General features: G+C 43.5%; 1 protein-coding gene across 1 annotated transcript in view; it reads right to left on the bottom strand.

Annotated features, from left to right (window-relative positions):
• NHSL1 (NHS like 1) overlaps positions 1-16,913 on the bottom strand; it is a 228,773-nt gene extending 211,860 nt beyond the window's left edge. Inside the window, exon 1 of the mRNA XM_080805508.1 lies at positions 16,499-16,913. Within this exon, the coding sequence (XP_080661634.1) occupies positions 16,499-16,781 (283 nt within the window). The 5' untranslated portion in view covers positions 16,782-16,913. The remainder of the gene's footprint in view (positions 1-16,498) is intronic.
• Positions 16,914-25,260: the final 8,347 nt, after the last annotated feature.

Raw genomic sequence — 25,260 nt, 5'->3', positions numbered from 1 at the left:
ATTCTTTCTTAAAAAAAAAAAAAAAAAAAAAAAAATGACCATGGATCAACCTAAAGTACTCCATATGACTCTCAAAACATAAAGGAGATAGCACAGTAAAAGTATTTCTACATTTTCCCTATTCCCTATTCTCCATTAGCCCAAATAATCAAGAAAAAAGTTCATAAGCTACTATGATTGGAAAACAGTAAAACTATTTCTTAATTATGCTAAATATTAAATTTTAGCTATTCATATGTTTTCAATGAGAAAGCCTAAGGAATTTGCAAAGTGATTTCCCAGTGGAGAAATATTTAACTGGAAAAAAAAAGACTATTGTTATTTGGTCCTGCTCCATTAATATAAACAGACACTTATGTAGCTAAGATTTAAGTAACTAGAACAGTTTCCCAGACTCAGCACTTTTTACCTCTTCTTTCCTTTCTCTCTTCATTTTTACAGCTACAAAGAAAACTGTCAAGACTCATTTCTGGCTACAGAGATGGGGAAGCCCACTTCCATGGAACACAATCATCGCACAGTTCTCAAAGCTCTTCATTGAATGTTTTTCAAAGTTCAAGTTAAAAAACAGAAGTTCATTTTCACTTTGGAAATCGAACTTGAAAGAAAAATGTGACCTCCCAGAATTTAATTCCTTCCAAGGAACTCCCTGAAGGACATAAACTGTTAAGACATGGCCGCTTGGGGAAAGCATTTTCATGTCCTTTTTGACATGTGAAGCTACATGGGACTTGACAAGAATAATTTTTTACAAGCTCAAGTCTGTCTTTTCTTTATGTGTTCAACATGAATTAAAAACATATACTTTACCAAAAGCTTGCTGGATTCTAGAAACAATTCAGATCCTTTTACAGAGAATGCACAGGGGAGGTGGAAAGGATCTTTAATGCTTTGTATGCTGTTTGCTTCAAAACAAAACAAAACACAATCTTTGAACAGAAATCAAATGTAAATGCATGCCCATATAAAACAGAGGTAAGTAAAAGAAAAAAAAATTAAGTGGGCTTTTCAAACTGATAAAACTACTCACCTTTATCCATTTTAATAGTCCTAGAAAAAAAGTAAAAGAGGCAAAACAAGTAGCTTCTTACTTACAGATATAAATACTCTGCATATAAATACTCTGGGCCAATTGCCCCACATGAATTCCCAGGTGGTTCACCTTCACTCCGCTGGCCTGGAGCTGTTACCTGGAATGAATGTCCCAGCCAACATTCTGGTTGGGCACAGGGTCTGAAGTGCTCAGTCTCATGCACCACACTCCTGGAAACGCTCTTATCCCCTGCTTCCCAAGCTTCATACTCACATATCTTGCTTTAATGAAACCATGAAGTCCACTTCCCCCTACAAAGGAATCTGGAGGCCTGATCTAAATCATTTATGTTATAGATGAAGCCAGAGTCACAGAGCTTAGGGAAGGGGTCGGGAGGACGGCAAAACGTGATCTTACGTATCCTGGCCGTCACTTACAATCCATTTTGCGGTAGAAAATTCTTCCATGATGATTAGGGCATGCAGCACTGCAGGTCTGTGTATCTATACTCAGGACAAACAGGCTTTGGGAGGACTGCCCTGTGCCTGGTCATGCTTTGGAAACAAGGTTTATAAGAGGAAATGTATTTGTAAGTTTAAAACAACTTACAAATTAACTTTTGTAACTTGACAAGTTTCTAAGTTAGAGATTACATGTGTAATAAAACCAACTCATTGGAACTCAACAAACCAAAACCCCTGACTTGAGTTTATCTGATCTCAATTGGAAAAGAGGAAAATAACATCAAAACAAACTCATATCAGAAATGTAACCAAAACACCATTTTTAGAGAACATGCTGAATAAACTTACTCCAATATTCTAGACTTCCAGAACTGAATTACTGAGATGTCCAGAACAATGATCTCACCTCCCACATTCTGTCCAATTATCAAACCTAGCCATCAGCTATCTAGAAAACTCAACCAGAACACAAGCACAGTCATTAGGAAATTTTAAGAGTTAAATCGAATAATTAAGTCCAATCCTTTATTCCAACGTCTTGGCTTTATTTATGTTTAGATTTTAAAAATACACTTGGGAAAAAATAAGTAAAAATAGTTTTAAAAAATAACAAAGGCCAGTCCGAAGTATCTATCAGCTAATATTTATTGTTTGTTATGGGCCAGGCACTGTTCTGAATATGTCATTTTATCTGCACAACCATTAGTACAGTGCCGATTTTACAGAGGAAGAAATCTTAAGCACAGAGAGGTTATGCAATTTGCTGAGGATCACACAGTCAGTAAACCTTATCTCTTAACTACCCTGTTCTGCTGCCTTTTATCAAACTGCTTCAATTATCTCTCACTTCTCCAAATTACAGTGGATTATACTGTACTAACAGCTACTTTACCAGCAGGTTACATAAATTGAAAAGCTGAATTATATCAGGGAAAGCCAAATAGGATTCCACTACCAGCAACAGCACACCAAACACTCAGTACGTTCATGCTTGCATATTCTTCTCATGTTTGTTCAAACGTGTATGTCCCATCCGCAGGTACAATTTCCCACGTCTGCCTAAAGTTTTCCTAGTTACGTCTTCTAGGAGACACTGAAATATCAAAATGGGGGTTTTATATAAGCAGTATTTAGGGAGAACAATCTTCTCTCCTCAGATTTTGTTTAGAAAAGTACGTCCCTACCCTGTGATTGTGGTGAGTCACCCCTCTGCTCTCTGGGTGTTGTTTAAAGTTCCTAGGGAGAGGGAAATCAGAGAGGCTGCCCTCAGCCCTGAGGAAGACAAACAAGCACAGGGCCAGGTCACGAATCTCCAAATGGTGAAGGCCCACTAGCAATGGGCTTCTAAAGCACAAATTGGCAGGGATTCAAAGACTCTTAAAGCAAGACTCTCATTGTTGTACGGTAATGAAGCATTAGTTCATAAACTCATACTGTCCTGGACCATATGGTCCAGCATCTAAAGAAGCCTCTGGGAACCGAGCTTTGGCAGCCCTACTCATGGCCCACAGCCCAGCAAAGGCGATAGGTCTCTAAGCACATTCACCCCTCGGGCTCTGCAGATGGTGGTTCTCAAACTTAGCATCGGAATCACCTGGAGGGCTCTTACACACAGACTGCTGCACCTATCCCCACAGATTCTGATGGAGGAGGTCTGGTGTGGGGCCCAGAGTCTGCATTTCTAGCAAATTCCTCAGAGACGCTGATGATGACATCACGCTTTGAGAACTGCTGATTTAAGTTAAGTTCTTGGCTGGTGACACCAGCAAGTACCACTTAACTGCAGGTATTTTCCGGCAACAAAGGTAAATGTTCTCAAGAGCTGAGGAAAGGCCAGCTACTCTCTTCACAGCTTCTCCTCCTATCCTCCATCACTAACAAGGAAACTAAGTGACATCCTTGAGGTACAGGCTTGAGAGCATGCGTTACAGCGTCACAGCATTTAAAGACAGAAATCTTGGGGAGAGCAGGGAAAGAGAAGTTTCCCCTAACATATCAAATAAAAATAAGCTAGAAATTGAATTTTGTTCCTACATCACCTGTCTTCTGACACTGCTCACGAACGTCTGGAAAAGGAAAAGAAGCCAGAATGAGGAAAAGCATTAACAAAAGGACTTTATACTAGAGACTAAAGTACCTTTCATCAGTGCAGCTCAAAGAATCAAATAAACTTGATTAATTTTCTACGAGTTCACAACAGCACTATCACAGGCACTACTAATTCACCTCCACACATCATGCCACTGTGCACAATGATTTAAAATAACTAGAACAAAATAGAAAATACCAAATAGAAAAAAAAATTCCTAGCCAAACTCAAATTTTTCAACATTAACATGAACTTAAAAATTCACCAAAAAATAATTACAATTCTTCAAATAAAGTGTTAAACCCAGAACTCACGTATACCGCATTTTGTCTCTACCACTTACCAGTTGTGTGACCTTGGGCAAATTACTCGACCTCTCTGTAGCCACTCAGTAAAATCAATAAAATGGGGCTGGTACTATGTCTCTCATACAGTTTTTTATGAGGATTAAATGAAACTGGCACATAGTAAGTATCCTATAAATGTTAGCTATAACTATGATCCCATAAATGTTAATATGAATTATTTTTATTGAGCAGACCTTGCAATTTGCAAGCAATATATTAAGATCATGTAAAATATACTAATGGCACTGAAAGACATTTCCCCCACCCTCTTTCATGCCTTCAATCCCTGTGACCATTATCATGGGTGAGTTTGCCCAGTCCCTCAATGTTTCTATAGACTATTAATTTTCCAATTAAACCACCAACGTTTAGAATAAAAGGAGCAAGCTTCATCCTCATCTTCCCACAAAATGAGAGCTAAAAGTTCACAGCAAGAGGCGACAGACCTTTGTTTTGAAAACTTGTTGAGTTAAACCTAAACAGACCCCGTATGTTGCAATAGAAGGCACTAGCTGAGGTGAGGAATCCAGAGACAGATGTCTGACTGACATTTTGTGGAGGGTGAAGGGAAGTGTTTGTTTATTTTTTTTTAGAGGAAAAAGAGATGTAACTTCTCTTAAAAAAAAAAAAAAGGCAACATAATTTATTAGCAAACAGGCACACTACTCAACTAAAGAACCAATAAGGAAAGGAATACAACCATCTTTTGACTCAATGATCTATTCACTGTAAAGATAGAGAGAACTGTCATTGTAGGTCAGCAAACAGCATAAAAAATCTGAATTTGTCCAGAAAGGGGATAATGACAAAGACTTAGCGATCTACTGGACTGACAGAATTCCGGCACATCTTTCCCTAAACGCTACCTCGTGAGTGCAATTTAAAGGTTCCCAAATAACACAGAGAAGAAACCCTAGGAAGCCCCAGAAGATAACAAACTTCTGTCCACATGATGACTCTTGTGTAAACAGACTCCAGAGAACATCAAAAGGAGTTCACTGGGGAGCCAGTGCGAAGTAAAAGATCTTCAGAAACATGCCTCCTGATGCCTCTCCTCTTTAAAACAGTCTCTGGTTGTCTATGACCTGGGAGAAATTCTCACAATATAACCTAAGTTTTAAAAAATCAGGACACAAAATTATTTATAGAAAGTGACGCCCTATGTTCTATTAAAAAAAATGTTATCTGTTGCTATAGAGCCATTCATACAGATTCATACAGATATATGAGCTCATACAGATATATAAGCAAAAAAAAAAATATCACACTCTCTGGGCTGTGATACTTCTCTGTATATTCTGCATTTTAAAGGTTTGGACTTTATGATATACATTCATATTATAAATCAGAACTATTTTATGACTTACTTCTAAGAGTTAAAGTTGGTTTTTTTTTTAAGATTGATTTATTAATTTGAGAGAGAGAGAGAGAGAAAGAGAAAGAGAACATGTGACAGGAAAGGGCAGAAGGAGGAGAGAAAGGAACTTAGGACACTCCACACGGAGCCCCACATAGGGCTGGATCCCACAACCCTGAGATCATGACCTGAGCCTAAACCAAGAGTCAGCGCTTAACTGACTATGCCACCCAGGAGCCCCATAGGAGTTAAAGGCATTTTTTTTTTTTTTAAGATTTTTATTTATTTATTTGACAGAGAGAGACACAGCGAGAGAGGGAACACAAGCAGGGGAGTGGAAGAGGAAGAAGCAGGCTTCCAACCTAGCAGGAAACCCAATGTGGGGCTTGATTCCATGACTCGAATCATGACCTGAGCCGAAGGCAGATGCTTAACTAAGCCACTCAGGTGCCCCGAGTTAAAGCTTTTTAATGTACTTTTATTTACACAAAACTACATGGTAGGATGTGTTACATTTTTGAGGTTACATTCATAAATAATGCCTTAATTACTCAATTCCTATGCTAATTCAGTACAAACCTCTGGTCTTAAGCAGGTTAACAAATGGGAAAAAAATAATTCAAATGACCATAGTTGCTTGCATCACATGTCTGACAATGTTACTCTCTACTGGCCTCTACAGGCAAGGTAGTTAGAACCAACCCAGTGAAATCAAAATCCAAAGCCGGCTTCATGACCAAATGCATTTATTTAGCAAATGAAATCACTATGTCAGAGTAAAACATTCCACACAGAAATTCAAATGCAGCTCTATCTTGGTAGTAGTCCCCTCCCAAGCCAGGAAGTAATTCACATTCGGCATGCAGGATATCCAGCGAGAAGGCAGAAAATGCCCACTTTAAATAACTCAACCTATACTGTGTTGTTACAGACATTTAACAGAAGCCTCCTCCCTTTTTCTTTCTTTCTTTTTTTTTTTTTTAAGATTTTATTTATTTGAGAGAGAGGGAGAGAGAGACAGAGAGAGAGCACATGTGGGGTGAGGGGCAGAGGGAGACTCGGACCTCCCCCCTGAGCAGGGAGCCTGATGCAAGGCTCTCTTCTGGGACTCCGGGACCATGACTGAGCTGAAGGCAGACGCTTAATCGACTGAGCCACCCAGGCGCCCCCTTTGTCTTTCTTAATACAGGAAAAGATTAATCATCTCTTGAGAAGCTCCTATTTAAAATATACCTAAAATCAAAGCATTAGCAATACAAAAAAACAAGAAAGAGCTAAAATTAACAGTACATTTCAATGTTAATTAATCTTATTTTTACGAAATCAACTGCATTTTTCTGACAAAAAAGAACTGCAATTTGGGGGCCTGGATGGCTCAGTCGGCTGAGGTTCTGAGTCTTGGTTTCTGCTCTGGTGGTGATCTGGGTCATGAGATTCACCTGGCTCTACTAGGCTCAGAGTCCTCTTCAGATTCTCCTTCCCCCTCGGCCCCTCCCCGTGCTTTTGTGCACGTGCACTCTCTCTCTCAAAATAAAGAATAAACTCTTTAAAAAAAAAAAAGTAGTACAATTTCACAAATAGAAACTGGCTACAAGACACAGAAAAAATAATTAAAATAATCACTTTGGATTATGTATACAAACAAAGAGCAGCAACTGGATAATCCCAAAATTATGCGTATGGTAAATGGAAGGAAAATAACATGAAATAATTATTTTTCATACTTGCATAAAGAAACTCTGGAAGAACAGGGAAAAATGAATAAAAGCGATTATTCTAGTGGGAAGGGATGACAAAGCAGAGAGGGGGCAGAAGAACTGAGACTTCACTGCATGGTTTTCTGTATCCGTTTTTTCCAACAAGGTAAATGTATGGTCTGCTCAAAAAACTAAATGAAAATTTAGGCTAAGATGACCGGGCTGCATCATGATTTTCCAGCAACCCTGTCCCTCGTCTGATGTAGAGGTAAAGAATACTGGCTGTTGCGTCTCGCCACCTGCATCTTCTGGGCCTGTCATGCCAGGAGCCAGCTAATGAGTACGACTGGAAAATCCTGACAGAGGGGGACAGTGCCTTTGCCTCAGTGGTGGCGGCAGCAGCCAGACCACGAGCTGGGAAACCACAGTCCTCCTCAGCAGTAGCTCTCAGATGCCAGGAGAATCGGGCATAATTTGATTTCTGCACAGCATAGCATCTGCTTAATTCAATTTCCTCTGCTACACATGGTGGTCTCTCGGTTCTCAGAACACTTTATCAGATGGCTAATATTATCATGTAGAAAGCCCCCATTCTATTTTACCATGTGTTACTACAATTTAAACCAGCCCGTTACCACACAGTCCCCTACATATTACTGATAACATCTTTACCAGCTTTTAATCTGAAAAGGAACAGGGAAAAGGGGAAAGTGTAACAGAGGACATCCCTGCAGGAAAAACCTGAAACAGTCGCCTGTCCTCCCAAAGCAAGATGTTACTTTTCTACGTGGACGTTTCTTGTAAAACGAATCAGAAGAGTAAGTCAAAATAAAGCATTACTAAGAAAAGAAAAATCCACCAACACACAAGGAAAAGAACTTGTATTCTAGAAGGTTTATACTTCTTTCTCAGAATACAGTTTGTAAGCAAAATATGCTCTGAACATTTAAAATCAGTATTCTGTATGTGAGGAAGAGCCACTGTCCCACATGCTTACAGGCTGGTCTTCTAAGTTAGAGATTTTCTAAAAATCCAATTGAAATGGGCAATTCAGAATTCAGAATAGATTTTCTTACAGAAATAATGTTACAAATGATGGTTAACTTTATTCCTTAATATTTATTTATATATCTGATCATCCATATGAAACTGTAAAGTATTCATCTTGTAATCCTCACAACTTAGCACTAGCAGAAAAACCCAAAATACATTTCATGAATGGAAGAAAATCCTGTCACCCAGCATGGACCAGATTCCTAACACACAACAGAGACTGGTATTTCCAAAACTGGGTTAATCAGAATCACCTGGGGGTTCTTGTTAGCGGGGCGTGTTCCTGGCCTCAGCCCAGACTGGATGACTCAAAATCTCCAGGATCTCCGGGAATCCGTTTTTAAACAAGCCCCTGGTGTATCTGATGATTCAGAAAGTGTGGGGAACACGAGATGAATGAAACAGTGCTAACATGGGCTCTGAGTTCCAAGATGCCCAGGGAGAGTGGAGGTCTGAGCTGGGCCTCTCAAGGTCAGAGTGGGAACGTGAAATCAGACAGGAGTAGGGTGCAGACAGAGGCTCAGGAGCCTCCTGTGCAACTGAGGTAAAAGGGGGAGCTTTTACGTCTAGGAAACGAAAGTGGGAGCTGAGCCAGGTATGCAGTTCCTCCGATAGGAAGAAATGGGGGTGACCAGGGCTCTGAAAAAGAAGACATATACATAAAGGCCCCAAGAGGTGGGCTTGCTCTCCCAAGCCCCAACCCCCACCGCCTATGAAGAAAAGAGAAAAAACAGCCCTTGAATGCTGCTGTCAAGAACCACATATACTTTAAAATCCCTGGGCTGAACTTCCTGGTTTTCAAATTATGTTTCTCGCCAACACAGCTCCCCTCTAACTTGGTCAGTTTTCACCGTGCAGGCTTCAGCAGAGCGGCCCACACCGACTGGGCCACCCGGTAATAACGTGGACATCGATGTGCACACAGACGCTAACTCGGCCTTCTCAGTCTCCCACACAACAACAGGAAATGTTAAATACATGTTAGCGATGCACCAAGCACCGTGCGAAGTCCTTTAGATCAGGTCTCAGATTTCTTGGCTATCCACTAGCAGTTTGAGAGGTTTCAAAACAAAAAGGGAAGGAAAAGCTGGAAAGCCAGGAGTTGTCTCCCTCAGCTATGTGACAGGCTTTTGCCCCATCTTCTTGGGGTCGGTTTTCCTCACCCAGTACACAATGTCATCATTTCAAGAGAGACAGCACCGCAGAATGGTTAGGCTGGGCTCTGGAGACAAGCCTGCCTTAGTTCAGACCCCAGCTCCATTCCTTACTAGCTGGGGACATGGGTAAGTGACTATGTGTGCCTTAACTGCGTCACCCGTCAAAGAGAGAAAGAATAACAGTATCCACCTTGTAGAGCTGTTGGACCTACAGCCGACCCCCTGACCCGCAGTTCAGCTTTCCATGGTCTCAGTTACTCCCAGCGACCACGGTTCAGAAGCAGACGGTCCCCCTTCGGACCCATCTTCAGAAGCTCAAAGCAGCCTAATACTGTGTCAGGAACAAACATCGTATACAAAGGGTTTGGCACCATCCATGGCTTCAGGCATCCACCATAGGTCCTAGAATGCCGCCCACCCCCCACCCTGGCCCGCGGATAAGGGGATACTCCTGTATTCAAGAGTCCAGCCAATAGCAAATGTTCCAACAGCCGCTGTTGGCATTCTCAGGCGCCAAAAAGTCACCCCGATGCCAGAAATTGGAATTGCACTACTGCCACTGCATAGATACTGGTATCAGTAATGTCATTGTTTGAGGGGTGCTAAATGTTTTCACAGACATGTCATTTAATCCACAAGGAAAGGGACTGGGGCTGGCACCTCCAGGGCCTTGGCTCACAAGAGTCCACATGCAGAAACCAAAGCTCCAACTATTCTGCTACATTTGTCCAAGGCACTGTTAAGGTGCGTGTTTTGAGAAGCGCAGACCACAAAGGTAATGTGTGAAGATAAGAATGCCAACAGCACCAGCCTCTTGCTTTTGAACTGCAAATCCTGCAGAAATAATTCAACCCAGAATAAAAGCCAATTTGAGGAGAAACGTAATTAAATGGTTTTAAAAATCACCAGGTGCCCAGTTAAGTATAAATCATTTTATCTTATACTTAAAACTTGATTTTTTTAAAAGATTTATTTATTTATTTATTTGACAGAGGTATCACAAGTAGTCAGAGAGGCTGGCAGAGAGAGAGGAGGAAGCAGGCTCCCCGCTGAGCAGAGAGCCCAATGCAGGGCTCGATCCCAGGGCCGGAGATCATGACCCAAGCTGAAGGCAGAGGCCTAACCCACTGAGCCATCCGGGCACCCCAAAACTTGATTTTTTTAAGATAATAGCCAGAGGAAAACACTGCATCATTTTCTGAATTTTGTTGCAAAATACTAAATATCTCAACTATTTCTCTCTCATTTTTAAAATCTTTTTCATTTAGTCCCATTTAGTCCCAATCCTAAATCCTAAAACAATACACACAGATGAAATTTTAATATTGGCTTTTCCTCTAATATAGAGGAATATTAAATTATTGCTAGAATAACATTCCAACATAAATGAAGGTAGCTTTTTGAACCAGATAATTGTATTACGCCCAAGAGTCAAGGAATAAATTGATGTTTTGGCTTAAACAGTACACCTTCATAATTTAAAACAAAACAGAACAAAACCTCTCTTTTAGAAATCTGACATATGGCAAATGCATTTAAACAAGAATTCTCTTTCCATAATGATAGTCAGCATTTTTTAAAGATGAGGAGGAAGCTATGAGCCCCCATCCCCTCAAGACATGAAGCTCCATGCCCTCCATGTGAGTGAACCATGATTTGAAAGAGTCCCTATAGTCAAGAAGAGTTTATTTCAGACACACAAAAAAACTCTTTAAATCCCTACTCTTAAAAAAAAAAAAAATCCCTACTCTTAAGAATCAGAGAGGGAGGGGCGCCTGAGTGGCTCAGTGGATTAAGCCTCTGCCTCGGGCTCGGGTCATGGTCTCAGAGTCCTGGGATCGAGCCCCGCATCAGGCTCTCTGCTCAGCGGGGAGCCTGCATCCCTTCCTCTCTCTCTGTCTACTTGTGATTTCTCTCTCTGCCAAATAAATAAATAAAATCTAAAAAAAAAAAAAAAAGAATCAGAGAGGTTTTACTGATCAAAGTCCTATTTGCAAGGTCATCTGCAGTACTATCAAATAGCAATCCCTCGTTAGAATCACAAAATGCCAAAACTGCAAAGGCCGGTAAAGGTTATTTCAGACAAAGTCTCTATTTTACAGATAAGGAAACTGAGGCCTACAGGTGCTGAGTAAATGGCTCAAGACCTGCAATAGAGAACCACAGAGATGAAGCCAGAATCGAGTCTTCCAACTCTCAATTAACTTTCCTATTTCAGTTCTCGAGTCCTCCAAGTACACAGCAGCATCTGTTAAACATACTGGAGGCTCTGGCTCAGTAGGGCTTTGGAAGTCTCTGGAAATCTGTAACTCCCACAAGAGTGCTAGACAATTCTCATTGTCAGGCAAGTACAGAAAACACTGCCTCACCTCATAGAGCCTCCTTAACCTGAGGTGCAATCTGGCTGCTTAGCTCCCCTCAGTTTCTGTCAATACATTTAGGGGCCCTCCAGGGATTAAGGGTGGGTGGAGACCACATTCCTATACCAACACCCTCCCTAGCAAGTAGTATGTTTCAATGAAAGCAAGTCTTAAGTCAATTTCACCAGCAATACAAACATTTTACCAGCAGGTGGGCAGGCAGGTACAAAAACCACCATACTCCCTGTTCTTAGAAGTGCGGTGAAGCCTCCACTCTCTGTCCTTAGAACTCTGACAAGCACCTTGCATAAAAGGTTCATTCTGAGGAAGAAGCAAAGATATTCTGACATCAGGAAAACCAGCCCTCTTGTCGGGTTAAGGGGCAGTCTGTTGGGATGTAGGACATGGCAGTGAGACACCTAGAGCAGCATCCAGACAGTTTCAGGCTATAGCATCTGCCCAACACAGACACCACAGAAGCTCGTAACTTGTTTATGCAAAGATGGTGTCTATCCAGTCTTCCCGTCCGCCAACTATCTGCAACACCATTCATCTCTCCCATAAAAACTGTATGCTATCAAGGCCATCACAAAAATCTCACCAGGCTGAGAACCACACCAACTCCGTGGGAGTTCACACACTAGATGCGAACGGGGCCCGCTGCCCTTGTGCAACACAGCAAAGCTCCCTGAACTTGGAACATTTCTACAAACTAAGGGGGGAAAAACCTTCTGCTTCTCTGGACCTATAAGAAGAAAAGCCAACAAGCATCTTTTTTCCTCTTCCGTATTCCACAATTACATTTCATATTCACCCAGGAAATACTGTTAAGGTGAAGAAATCAGAAATCCATGTTGATCTAACATATACCTACTAGTTCCAGAACTTCCATTTCTTTGTCTATGAAATGGATATAAATGCAAACTGACCTTCTTACCTCACAAAATTTCCAGTTAAATAACAAATATGAAAAACATTTTCTCAGTCATAAAAGCACTCCACAAGTGTAGTGTGATTAATTATAAAAGGATTAAAATCACATGGGGCTTAATAATGAAAGAGGCTATTAAGTTCAGTGTCTATTGATTTCTGCATAGAAAAATTTGATTGTTTACAGGGCTGAAAAATAACTATCCACATTTCTAGCTACTGTTACTCCTTTCAATAAGCACTTACAGCAAAATTAATGAAGTCTGACTTTTAGAGAAAATAGCATAATAGTGGTTCAGCACAAAACCTTAAAAAGGTAGAAAGTTTACTGTTTCATTTGTTTTTAATGCTATTGTCTTGTTCACATAGTTTGTAGCAGTCAGTATTACAGTCCCTCCAGAAGACTTTTGTAGTTACTCTTCCAGACACTGAGCACTAAGAAACCAAACACTGGTTCAGTTCAAATATCTACTGAGTTATCCCATTCTAGGCACGGTTCAGAGCTTTGGAAAAATAAAGACACAGCCATCCTAGACCTCAATCACCTTGCTATCTAGCAGAGGGGAGTAGAAGTGAATATACAATTTGTGCCCATGCTGGTCAATGTGGTGATAGATACACTGGACGCCCATAACAGATGCTATAGAAGGACTCCTTCCAACCTGGGGATGTCGGGAAAGCATTGGGGAGTCTTTCAGGATAAGCAGGAGAGACCCAACAATTGCACTATTTACCCCGAAGATACAAATGTAGTGACCCGAAGGGGCACGTGCACTCGAATGTTTATAGCAGCAATGTCCACAATAGCCAAACTATGGAAAGAACCCAGATGTCCATCGACAGATGAATGGATAAAGAAGATGATATACAAACACACACACACATACACACAATGGAATACTACTCAGCCATCAAAAAAATGAAATCTTGCCATTTGCAACAATGTGGATGGAACTAGAGGGTATTAAGCTAAGCAGAATAGTCAATCAGAGAAAGACAAGTATCATATGAACTCACTCATTTGTGAAATTTAAGAAACAAACACAAGAACAAAGTGGAAGGGAAAGAAAAATAAAGATGAAATCAGAGAGGGAGACAAACCATAAAGGACTCTTAATCATAGGAAACAAACTGAGGGTTGTTAGAGGGGAGAGGGGTAGGGGGCTGGGATAACTGGATGATGGACATTAAGGAGGGCACATGATGTAATGAACACTGGGTGTTCTATAAGACTGATGAATCACTAAATTCTACCTCTGAAACTAATAATATAATCTATGTTAATTAATCAAACTTACATTTTAAAATTTTTAAAAATTTAAAAAATAAAAAAAATAAGTAGGAGAAAAAGTAAGGTACCTTCTCCCCAACCTATTACAAAAAGTTACGCTGGATAACTATCAACCTACGAGATTTTGAGGAATGGCAAACTTGATGAAATATGTCTTAGAATCACTGCCCACAGATCTAAAATGTTTCTCTATTACAAAGATAAAGTCTATACGTTTTTTAAAACAGCTCCACTCACACCCTTTATTACAGTAGCAATGCATCAGGCAAGGAAATACGCATCATCTCCTGCTGTAGTCGGCTTCTGGTAAACTGTTCTGTTCTGCTACTTGCTCCTTGGGAGACTCATTAAAAGGTTTATCTGACAAGACAAATGAAATTAACAGTCATAGTTATCCTTTGGGCTATTTGTGGAATGTACCTAAGCTCTGTTCCTATGTCCCATGTGATCCTAAAAGTAAAGCATATACCGAGTGGGACAAGCAGGTGAGCCGATGAGATGGCCTGGCTGTGCCAGGAGCCCACCACATAATCACTTCAACTGTCTAGGACTCAATTTCCTCTCTCGCTAAGGTAATGAAGTAGATGGCCTTCTCAGTCAACTCCAAGTCTAAAAATCTACGTGTCCATTCTTATGGATTATGTTACTCAGAAGGCCTGCCTACAAAGGTACCAAAAGGATTTCAAAATGTAGCTTTCCCTCAGGAACAAAGTTTGAGGCAGTTGTTTTTTTCTTAAATCCTAATAGAAGCTAAGTAAAATGAATGCACAGGTGTTTCATTGCTTTTTGACAATAAAAACATTAAGTGCATGAAGGTGAAAAACCACAAAAACTAATGTGTTTACAGTTTGGCTTCCTTCTCTGTATGTGCGCTTCTACTCTCACACATAATTATATTCAATAAAAGCCTTCTTTCTCAATCATAAAAAAAAATGATGAGCCAGGTTTTCTGGTATAAAATCAAAGCTATTTAAGGTTCAAACAAACTTGTGAAAAGTTTTAAAAAGAGTTATATCAGTCGATTTTAGTTAATTTAGGACATTTGCGCAGTTTTGGCTTTGGACATTAATTTGGTGCGTATGTATACAGAGAAAAAAAAAGTAATGCTTAAATGCAAAACAAAACTAGTAACAGAAGGAGTTCTTGACCTTCAGGCCAACTCCTTTTTTAACTCCCACAAGAGATCAGTTCACCTACCAGCCGGATCTGCCTCATCACGTCATTTCTCAAGGGTGAAATTCTCGTTCACCCACATACTCACTCCACATTAAAAAAAAAAAAAAAAACATAGACGCAACGAGGCATCACCAAGAGGGCTATGACATTCCACTAAGACAGTATATCCTGACGCACAAGGTAATTATTCACAGTCAGTAGATATATTCTGTCCAACAACTTTATGAGACCACCTTGATTTTTTCCCCCTCTCATTTTTTGGTGGGAGGGGAGTAAGCCCTCCCCAGTTGGGAACTGTCCACAACTTACCAGGACCTGTTGACAACACAATGAAACAGATGTAAACTGTAAAATCATCACATGATAACTTCACAACATGGAGAAAGACGCAAGTAATCTCACCAGATTAACGTACTGAAAACTTGAACACTTCCGATTTTAAGGTAAGGAAAATATAGCTAAGTTTTTCTAGCAAGAGAAAAAAATGGCAAACCAGCCATTTGAGACTGTATAGGAAGTGATTGTAAGAGAGACAGTATTTCATTCAGAGCTGCGGAAATCTAGGCGTGTGTTCACCAACACCTCCCCTCACACCCTGCAATCCATCAACCATCTCCAATTTATTCTTTACACTTAGAATTATGACCAAGTCCATGTACTAAAACGGGGAGAAACCACACAAGCATCATACGGAAAGTTTCCCTGCTTTGGGCCAGCAGGAAATTCCAGTTACTTCATTCACTGGAGCTCGTTAAGCTGCTGAAATGAAATGGGTGCTGGAGAGATCAGTACGTCAGGACACAGACTTGATTTTCAGGGTTGGACTAGGTCAGACAAAGATGAATGGGACTGAAAGTCTGAGCTCAAGGTCAAGGTCCTGTGAATCACAAAGAACGGGGCGGGGGTAAATAAAATAGCACACGCGCGCGCGCGCACGCACTCACACATATATATATATATATATACACACACACACACTAACTAAAATTCTACATACTTTTGTTTGCAGGTAAGAGCGCCTTACGCGGTGCCGAAAGGTGACAAGCAGCCCCAAAGCTCTCTGAGATCCCCAGAGATTTTTACAGATCCTGCCGGAGTCTCAAGAACTGTAATCATCTATATCCATATCTATATCGTACCCTGGCTTCTCCAACAGACTACCTTCCCCTGACCCTTTCCCACGACCTTGGCTCCTCCTCTGTGTACAGCGCCCCCGGGTCTCCTCTCAGCCTCCCACACAGAGATGGACCTGACAGTGGGACGGGCCAGCCCAATTCTCACAACACGCGCCCACTCGTCCCAAAGCGGCCAAGAACCTCCCGGAATCCGAGAGCCGAAGAGCGCCGCTCCTCCTGCCACCTGCGCCGCAGCCCCGTCCCGGGTCAGGCCGTGCCCACCCGAGAAGCAGACGCTAACGGGGTGCTGGGGTGCTGGGGGTCCGGGGCTCCGCGCCGCGGCCCGAGAGACCGCCAGGGGGCGGGAGGGAGCAGCTGGCCCGGCACCTCCCCGCCTCGTTCCCCTCCCCCGGCCCGCCGGCCACTCACGGATTTTCACTCGGCGGTGGTCGAGGCGCGCGGCGGCGGCGTGCAAGGCGTCGAGGCGGCGGTGCAGCGCGGCGGTGCGGCGGCCCAGCGCCGCCGCCTGGCCCTCGAGCTCGCCGAAGATGTCCCCCGCGCAGCGCGACAGGTCGGCGAGCTGCGCCAGCAGGCAGACCAGGGCGTGCGAGCTGACCTGCTCCAGTGAGCGGAAGAGCGGCGCGCCCGCGGCCCCGGCCGCTTCGGGCCGGCGCAGCCGCGCGGGCTCCACTGTCCTCTGGTGGAAGGGCATGGCGGGGGGCGGCGGAGTCGGGACGCGGGCTGGCGGCGCGGCGGGCCGCCCGGGGCGAGCGCAGCCCTCAGTCCGCCCCTCGTCGGCGCGGGGCGCGAGTGCGCATCCAACACAAAGGAAAGTCCGGGCAGCGGCGGTGCGCCGCGGGGCAGCCTGGTGGCTCCTGCCGCGGGGCGGAGGCAAGGCGGGCAGGAAGGACGGACCGACTGACGGGCGGGCGGGCGGGCGGTAGGGCGGCGAGGCAAAAGAGACCGTGCAGCCGCGGGGAAAGGGTCCGGAGGGTCGGAGCCGCGGCTGCCTGGCGCCCAGAGGAGTCCTCCTACCGCCGGGGTGCCCGGCCGCGCGCCGAGAGGAAGTTCGAGGAGCAGCTCCCGGGCGCGGGGCGCGGTGGCCGCGGTGGCCGCGGTGGCGAGTGGAGACGGGAGTCCCGCTCAAGTTTGCAGGGAGGCAGGAAAGAGCCGGCGGCTCCTTCCCTCCCTCCCGATTGGAGAGGGAGGAGGAAGCGGGGGAAGTGCCGCCGACACCGGGCGAGAGGGAGGGGAGGCGAAAGAAAGGAAAGGGGGAGGAGAAAAGGGCCGGCCTGGGGAACCACCTGCGGCTCTCGCGGCCGCCGCGCCCAGCGCCTGAGGGGAGGTGGCGGCCCCGAGTCTCCGCGCTGCGGGCCGCGGCCGCCAGAGCCAAGCAGTTTTGGGGCTCCCACGCCGCCACCCCACTTCCCTCCAAAGCCCACGGGTGTTTGCGCCGAGCCCTCGCCCGCCCCCGGGGCCCGGCGCGGAGAGGGGTGGAGCGCAGCGCGGGCGCCGCGGAGGCGGAGGCGCCGGGGACTGCGCGGCGAACCCCGCTGGGCTGCTCACCTGCGCTTCTGCCACGGCAGCCGGGAGTGGAGCACGCCCCGCCGCGCAGGGAACGCCCCGAGGCCTCTGAGGGTCTCCCAGCCCCACCCTGGAAGTCGGCCAAGGCTTCTGGCCACTTGAGTGGACCTAAAGGAGGACATCGTGAAATCGCACAGTGGCCAGGGGGTTCTGTAGGCGACTAGGAGTCCGCGTCCCAATTGGATAAAACCATTCAGGACTTCTTTTCTGAGTTTTGCATAGCAAGGTGACTTCTACTCTACAACTGGAAAGGTTCTGGCTGAAATGTGCGCAATTTGAGTTCATTCTCTCAAGCATGGGGGTGGGAGGAATGGGGAGTGGAAGAGGGGATCAGAACCGAGAAACCTGAATTAAGCCTGGAATGTGCTTATAAATTAACTGCTATTGACATGATGGCTGTGGGACACTGACTCAAACCTTATGGTTAGAAGTTTTTGAGAAGACCGAGTCCAAAATCCCAAAGCTAAAATCCTGCTGGTCTCATCACTGTGCTCAAAAAAGGAATCTCGGTTCTTTGGTTCCGGCCCCACTAGTGACCGGAATTGCTTGCTGTTGGGTTGCAGTTTGGGAATCAGTCTATCAGAGCTGTGCTGAGTGTACCACAAAGTGCATTCTTCTCTCTGGGAGACACGAGAAATGCAAGACAAACAGGCCTGAGAGACGGCATCTTGAGATAAAATTTAGTAGCAGAAATGTTTTGAGATCTTTCCCCTGTTGTACAGCAGATCATTTTTCTTAATATGGGCGAATAACAGTCTCATAATCACCCACTCTGACCACCTTTGGAGTTGTTATGAGACACAAAGGGACTGCTGCTCTCAGTGAAAAAAAAATGCGTGGAAATTTATGAAGCACTATATAAATGTGAGGTACAGTATACAAATGTGCTGTCTCCTCAGGAAGTATTTGTTGAGGCATTGGCTAGAGATGCCTTAGGCTCTGTCCCTGCCATCATGAGGCTCCCAGTCCGACAGACCACAAATAACATTTCAAATTTACATACCATACAATTCACCTATTTAAAGTATACAACTCAAGTTTTTTTTTTTTTTTAAGATTTTTTTAAAATTTATTTAACAGCACAAGCAGGGAGAGCAGGCTCCCCACTGAGCACACAGCCCAATGCAGCACTCAGTCCTAGGACTCTGAGATCATGACAGAACAGAGCTGAGGACAGACACCTAACCAACTGAGACACCCAGTTGTCCCAACTCAGTATTTTTAAAATATATTCATAGTTATGTAAACATCACCACAATCAGATTTAGAACATTTTAATCACCCCCTCATCATCCCCACCACCCCGAACAGTTCTCTTTAGTAATGACTCATCTTTGCTTCTGTGTATCTGCCTCTTCTAGACATTTTATATAAAGGAAATCATGTAATATTGTGCCACATTGTGTTTGTCCTCTTTTACTTAGCATATGTTCTTAAGTTTCATCCATGTTGTACCATATATCAGAACTTTAATTCTTTTTTATGAATGGATTCCATTGTATGGATATCACATTTTGTTGATTCATTCATCCACTGGTGGACATTTAGGTTTCCATTTTTCGTCCATTGTGAATACTGCCACTGTGAACATTCATGTATAAGTTTTTGTGAGGATATGTTTTCAGTTCTGTTGAATATACACTTAGGACTAGAGTTGCTGCATCATATGGTGACTATGTTTAACTTTTTGTAGAACTGCCAGACTGGTTTCCAAAGCAGCTGCACCATTTTACGTTCCCACCAGCAGTGTCTGAGGGTTCCACTTTCTCCACATCCTGACCAATACTTGTCACTATCTGTCTTTTCTATTATAGCCACCCTAATGGTTGTGAAGTAGTATATTGTTGTGGTTCTGATTTACATTTCCCTGAGAGCTAATGATTTTGAGCATCTTTCATGTGCTTATTGGCCACTTGTTTATCTTCTTCGGAAGAAGAGAACTGTGTCTGGAGAAGTGGCTGTTCAGATCCTTTGCCCATTTTTCAATTGGATTATTGCCCTTTTTTAAAATCAAGATGTATTAGGTCTTTCTATAGTCTAGCTACATGTTGTCTGTAATGCATAACATTTACTTAGCACTTCAACAGTCTTTTGTGGCTAAGCATTATTCTTGATGCATTCATCCTCATCCCTTGAGACTGTTTCTTAGTCTGAAAAGAAATAGTTTCACCACATAAACTAATATAAGAGGAGCCAAAGACATGTTTGTAAATTTGTAATCCTGGGGCAACATGAATAGAATTGTTTGGTCAAATGATTTCAGTGCTCCAGAAGCTGAACTGAAACTTTGTGTAACCAGAATGCTAAATAAATAGGATTCATGGAGTACCCATAACTTAAGTTTTGTTGCCTACTCTCCCATTCAAGGAGGACAGTTCTTCCTCTTCAACTGAATGACAACTGAAGGCGTTCCACAACTATCTTGTTCTCTCCGGTAATAGAAAACAGTACTGTTACTCTAAAAGATAAGACGTGTTCTCCATTCAGTAATTAAAATCTTGCCCCCTTTCCCTACAAAGAATTTCTTGGGGCAGAAGTCAGGGCAAGGGGCTTTTCTCCTGCTCCATCTCACCCCATCCTGGCCAACTTGCTAACAATAATATGGAGAGGGAGAAGTGGAGGGGTCCGGAAGTTTGTACTTTGACCAGCACTCTGACAAAAGGGCATCACACCCTCTGGGACTGCCAGATATTTGAAGCTGAAGTTTCCATGAACACTTTTTGGTCCCATACTGGGAATGTCTGACCATAATTCCTGAGATATAGGCAATGAATTCTCTCGAACTACTTATTCTACCTCCGTCTGTGTTTTCCTTCAGTCCACTGACACAGATCTTACTCTTGGGGTTCTATCAACCCTCCAGTGAGACCTTTCAGGCAGAATCTCTTTTAAAATGACTCCCTACTGTGGACTCTACATGTGGTCTCTGAAGTCCACACACCTTTAGAAAGCTCATGGTTAAAAGGTAGAATAATCACCCTCATCCCAGGCATAGCCCTCTACTCTGCTGCCATAGGATGCCTTCCTCAGGTGGAAGTCTGGCAACTACCCACTGTCTGTGCCAAGTTCCAAGAGGTCCTGGGGAAGCCCTCCTCACTGGGCTTCATATAAGATGCCAGTGCTCTTGCCCACAGTCGGGGGTGGGGTGAGAGGCAGAGCATGAAGATAGAATTCCCAGTGCAACTCTATGCAAATAAAATCTCCTCAAGCCCCTCCCCCTACCATTCTTCAGTCACCTCACTCTTGAACCCTCTGCATGAATGAGAATCTAACCAGCCCTCGACCAGTTACTTTGAAATCTCCACATTTTAGTGGGAATCACAACTGATTTTGGTATCCGGTACGTCATTTCCTGGTGCATCAGTCACAACTTACCGTTGAACATCCCATGAAATAATAAAACAGAACAAAACATTATGCTAATTTATCTGGAGAGGAATTTAATGCCACCTACTAAAGGGAAATGGGAATAGAAAGCAGTCTGGGAGAGAAGATGTTTGGTGTGACATGCAGTTAGAAGTATGATGGGCAGGGAAAGATCTGAGGGTGGAATTCACATGGGAATTGGGTGCCAGAGAGGTGACACAGTCATGAGAATCAGTGTCCCAAGAGCTAACAGATGAATATAAGGAATGCCGAACAGAGAGCTAAGGTCCAAGTGAGGGCAAGTCCCCAGCCAGGGGGCAGGAGAAGGAGAAGGGAACATTGAAGGAAAGGGGAGGCGTGGAGTAAGGAGGAAATCTGAGTGGTGACTCACCAATTCCAAGAGCAGAGGGGCTTAAGAGTGGAAAGGTGGCCACCAGTGGCAGATGGAGTTGAGCAAGGAAGGGGTTTCTGGCAACCTCCCCAAGAGCAAGTGCTTTATGACGGTGGGGACAAAAGCCAAACTTCAGGCATATGGATAGAGAGGATATACATATGATAGAACTAGAACAGTCACAGAGAAAACTGCCTAAAAAGAAGTTCAAAAACTGGCTAGATGAAGCCATATTATTAAAAAAGTATTTTTCGCTTCAAGATGATATTTGAAAACCAGATAACACTAAAACTGCCTGCCCTATTGGGCCATCCTCCCTCTTTCTGACAGGACTTAACTTGTTTACCAGTATGTCCAGCCTCTTGACATAAATCATAATTCATCTATCCCATTGTTTTGACAGTGGTCAGTCAGGTGTGACCCAGTTCCAAGCCAATGAATTGTAAAGTGAATTGGGAGACTTTCAACAAATATTTACCTCCCTGAGAAGAGGAGGAGGGGAGGAGAAAGGCTCTCTCATTCTCATCTCCAGTCAGACCCGCACCTGTTGCCTTTGGATGAACTCAAGTGAGGATGGGATGTGTGGAGCTACAGCAGGATCTTGACACCATGAGGGGCAGACCAGGGGAATCAAAGGCATCTTGCAAATACTGAGCTTACCCCATAAGGATGACTCCATATGCACACAAGGTGTAAATCCCTATGGTCTGGGAATCGTGAGCATTACCATCACCCAGGAGTTTGTAAGAAATACAGACTCTCGGGACACCTGGGTGGCTCAGTTGGTTGAGCAGCTGCCTGCGGCTCAGGTCATGATCCTTAGCGTCCTGGGATCGAGTCCCACATCGGGCTCCTTGCTCGGCAGGGAGCCTGCTTCTCCCTCTGCCTCCATCTGCCAGTGCTCGCGTGCTCTCTCTCTCTCTCTTTCTGACAAATAAATAAATAAAATCTTTTAAAAAAAAAAAAAAAAAAAGAAATACAGACTCTTAGGGCCCAGTCCAAACCAAAATGAAAATCTGTATTTTAACAAGCTCCCTAGGTGATTCAGATGTATTTTACAGTTTGAGAAGCACTAGCTTAAACTATTAGTTACAGTTACAACTGTTACAGTTACAACTGTTACAGTTGAATACATAGGAATTTATGAGGTGAGGAAGTAATAAGTGATCCAAGGATTGAAGATTCCGGAGAGAATGAGATGAATACGGAAGGATGAGAATACATGTGAAGTTGCCACATGGCCTAGGTCTCAGTAAGGAGAGAAAAAATCATGTTGGAGTGGATCTAAGAAATAGGCAGTGGTGAGGAGTTTCTTAGCAACTCAACAAGTGGTGAATAAAGGAACTACTGAATGAAGGTTCAGTGAAGTTGGACAGCTTGGGTAAGGAGTGAGCCCCATTTACACAGACCTACCCTCTGCACTCTAGAACCCCAGAACAGAGATATCCCCCCGCTGCAGAACAACACAGTGTGAATATCAGCTGGACGGGGTGGGAGTCCAGGTAATGGTGAGAGTCATCATTAAAAGGCTGGCTACAGGGGCGCCTGGGTGGCTCAGTGGGTTAAAGCCTCTGCCTTTGGCTCAGGTCGTGATCTCGGGGTCCTGGGATGGAGCCCCGTGTCGGGCTCTCTGCTTGGTGGGGAGCCTGCTTCCTTCTCTCTCTCTCTGCCTCTCTGCCTACTTGTGATCGCTGTCAAACAAATAAATAAGATATTTAAAAAAAAAAAAAAAGGCTGACTACAGAGTGTGTGGTAAAGAGTGTGGTAGACAAAAGTAAGTAAAATGCCTAAATACAACAGGGGAGTTTCACATAAAATACGGGGAGGGCCCAAGAGAATGTTCAGTGTCTGCAAAGGAGTTGAGAGAAAAATAGGCAAGAGTGTGATGACTAGAAAGGGGGCACCAAATTTAAAATTTCAGAGATCGATCAATGACTTATGATTGTGTGAATTTAAAAAAGAAATGTTCCTACCTCTGAAACTAAGAATTAATTAGTTTATTAATAAATTAAATTTAAAAATTAAAAAATGTTCTTAATGAGGAAAAAGCAAACTGCATTGTTGATGGATTCTTTTTTTTAATTATTTATTTATCTGACAGAGAGAATGAGCAGTGGGGAGAACAGAGGGAGGGAGAGAGAGAGAGAAACAGATGCCCTGCTGAGCAGGGGAGCTGGACAGGGAGCTTGATCCCAGGACCAGGAGATCAGGACCTGAGCCAAAGGCAGATGCTCAACTGACTGAGCCACCCAGGTACCCCAAGTTGATGGATTCTTGATAATTGTCCAAACGGTAAAAATTAAAGTCTACCTTTAATAGAAATAAAGTCCTCATTCCATTTGAAACAGTATTTTCTTTTTTTTTTTTTTAGGGAGAGAGTGTGAAGGAGGGGTTTTTAAGGGAGAGGTTGTGAGGGAGGGGAGGGGCAAAGGGGGAGGGAGAGGGACAGTCTTAAGCAGGCTCCATGCCTAGCACAGAGCTCCATGTGGGGCACAGCCCCATGACCCTGAGATCATGACCTGAGCTGAAATCAAGAGTCAGAAACTTAACCAACTGAGCCACCTAGGCACCCTAAAACAAAATATTTTCTGTAATGCTCAATAAATTTTTTCCTATAGTATTCGGTAAATTTTACCTAATATGACTCAAACTTTAAAGGATAATAGATGTAGGGCTTCACCTCAGGGGCTTAGAAAAAAAACTGAAGCTAACTATCTAAGTTTCTTCAGGCTACCATAACATATTACCACAAACCAGGTGGCTTACAACAACAGAAATTTTCTGTCACACTGTTCTAGAAGCTAGAAATAAAGATGTCAGCAGAGCCCTGTTCCCTCTGAAAACTGTCAAAAGAGAATCCTTCCTTGCCTCCTCTGGTTTCTGGTATTTACCAACAAGCTTTGGTGTTCCTTGGATTATAGGCAGATGTATCATTCTGATCTTTGCCTCCAATTTCACATGGCCACATTCTTCCCATCTGTCTCTGCTCAGTATCTCTCCTCTTATAAGGATGCCAGTCTTAACAGATTAAGGGCCCACCCTACTCCAGTAAAATTCCATCTTCTTTTTTTTTAAATATTTGTATTTATTTATTAAAGAGCAAAGCAAGAGGAAGCACAAGTGGAGGTGGGGGACAGAGGAAGAGGAAGAAGCAGGCTCTCTACTGAGCAGGGAGCCCAATGCGGGGCTTGATCCTAGGGTCCTGGGATCATGAACTGAGCCAAAGACAGACACTCGACTGACTGAGCCTCCCAGGTGCCCCAAACTCCATCTTAATTTAAGATCAATTATCATGCCAATATTGTTCTTCCAAATAAGGTCACATTCTGAGGTACTGGGAGTTAAGACTTCAACATATTTTTTAAAGGGACAAAATTCAATCAATAACACCAACCCAACAGAAACAGACTTTAAGGTTAATTATTTAGATGAAGAGAATCTTCATGCCCAAATTATTAAAGGCAAAAAATAAATGGCACATTACTCCCAGGTCCTGGTTCTGGACCTTTCCGGGGAAGTAAGGCAAATGGGTGCCAAGGAAGGATAATGGGATAGAAACACTGCGATGCTAGTGTTCTGGGCTGTCACAACATTCCTATGTGGCTATCACCTCTTCCTCACTCTGAACATTCAGCAAAGGATTGGGCTCGGCCGGGGGCCTCTGTTAGTCTCACTAGTCATCAAGAAATGAGAAACCAAGAAAAGAGCCCTGAGGTCCTAGGCCGCATCAGAATGTGGAATCATGACTAACAATCCCCAGTTATGTTTTTTCATTAACAGACCTGCAGAGAGAATAAAGAGAAATCTTATTAAATCAATTCTAAGACCAAAGTTGTAGAAGTTTGTATAT

The sequence above is a fragment of the Martes martes genome, assembly GCF_963455335.1.
Source record: "Martes martes genome assembly, chromosome: 6".
Classification (NCBI taxonomy): domain Eukaryota; kingdom Metazoa; phylum Chordata; class Mammalia; order Carnivora; family Mustelidae; genus Martes; species Martes martes.
Note: the sequence above shows the minus strand (reverse complement) of the source record. Positions and strands in the feature narration are given on the sequence as shown.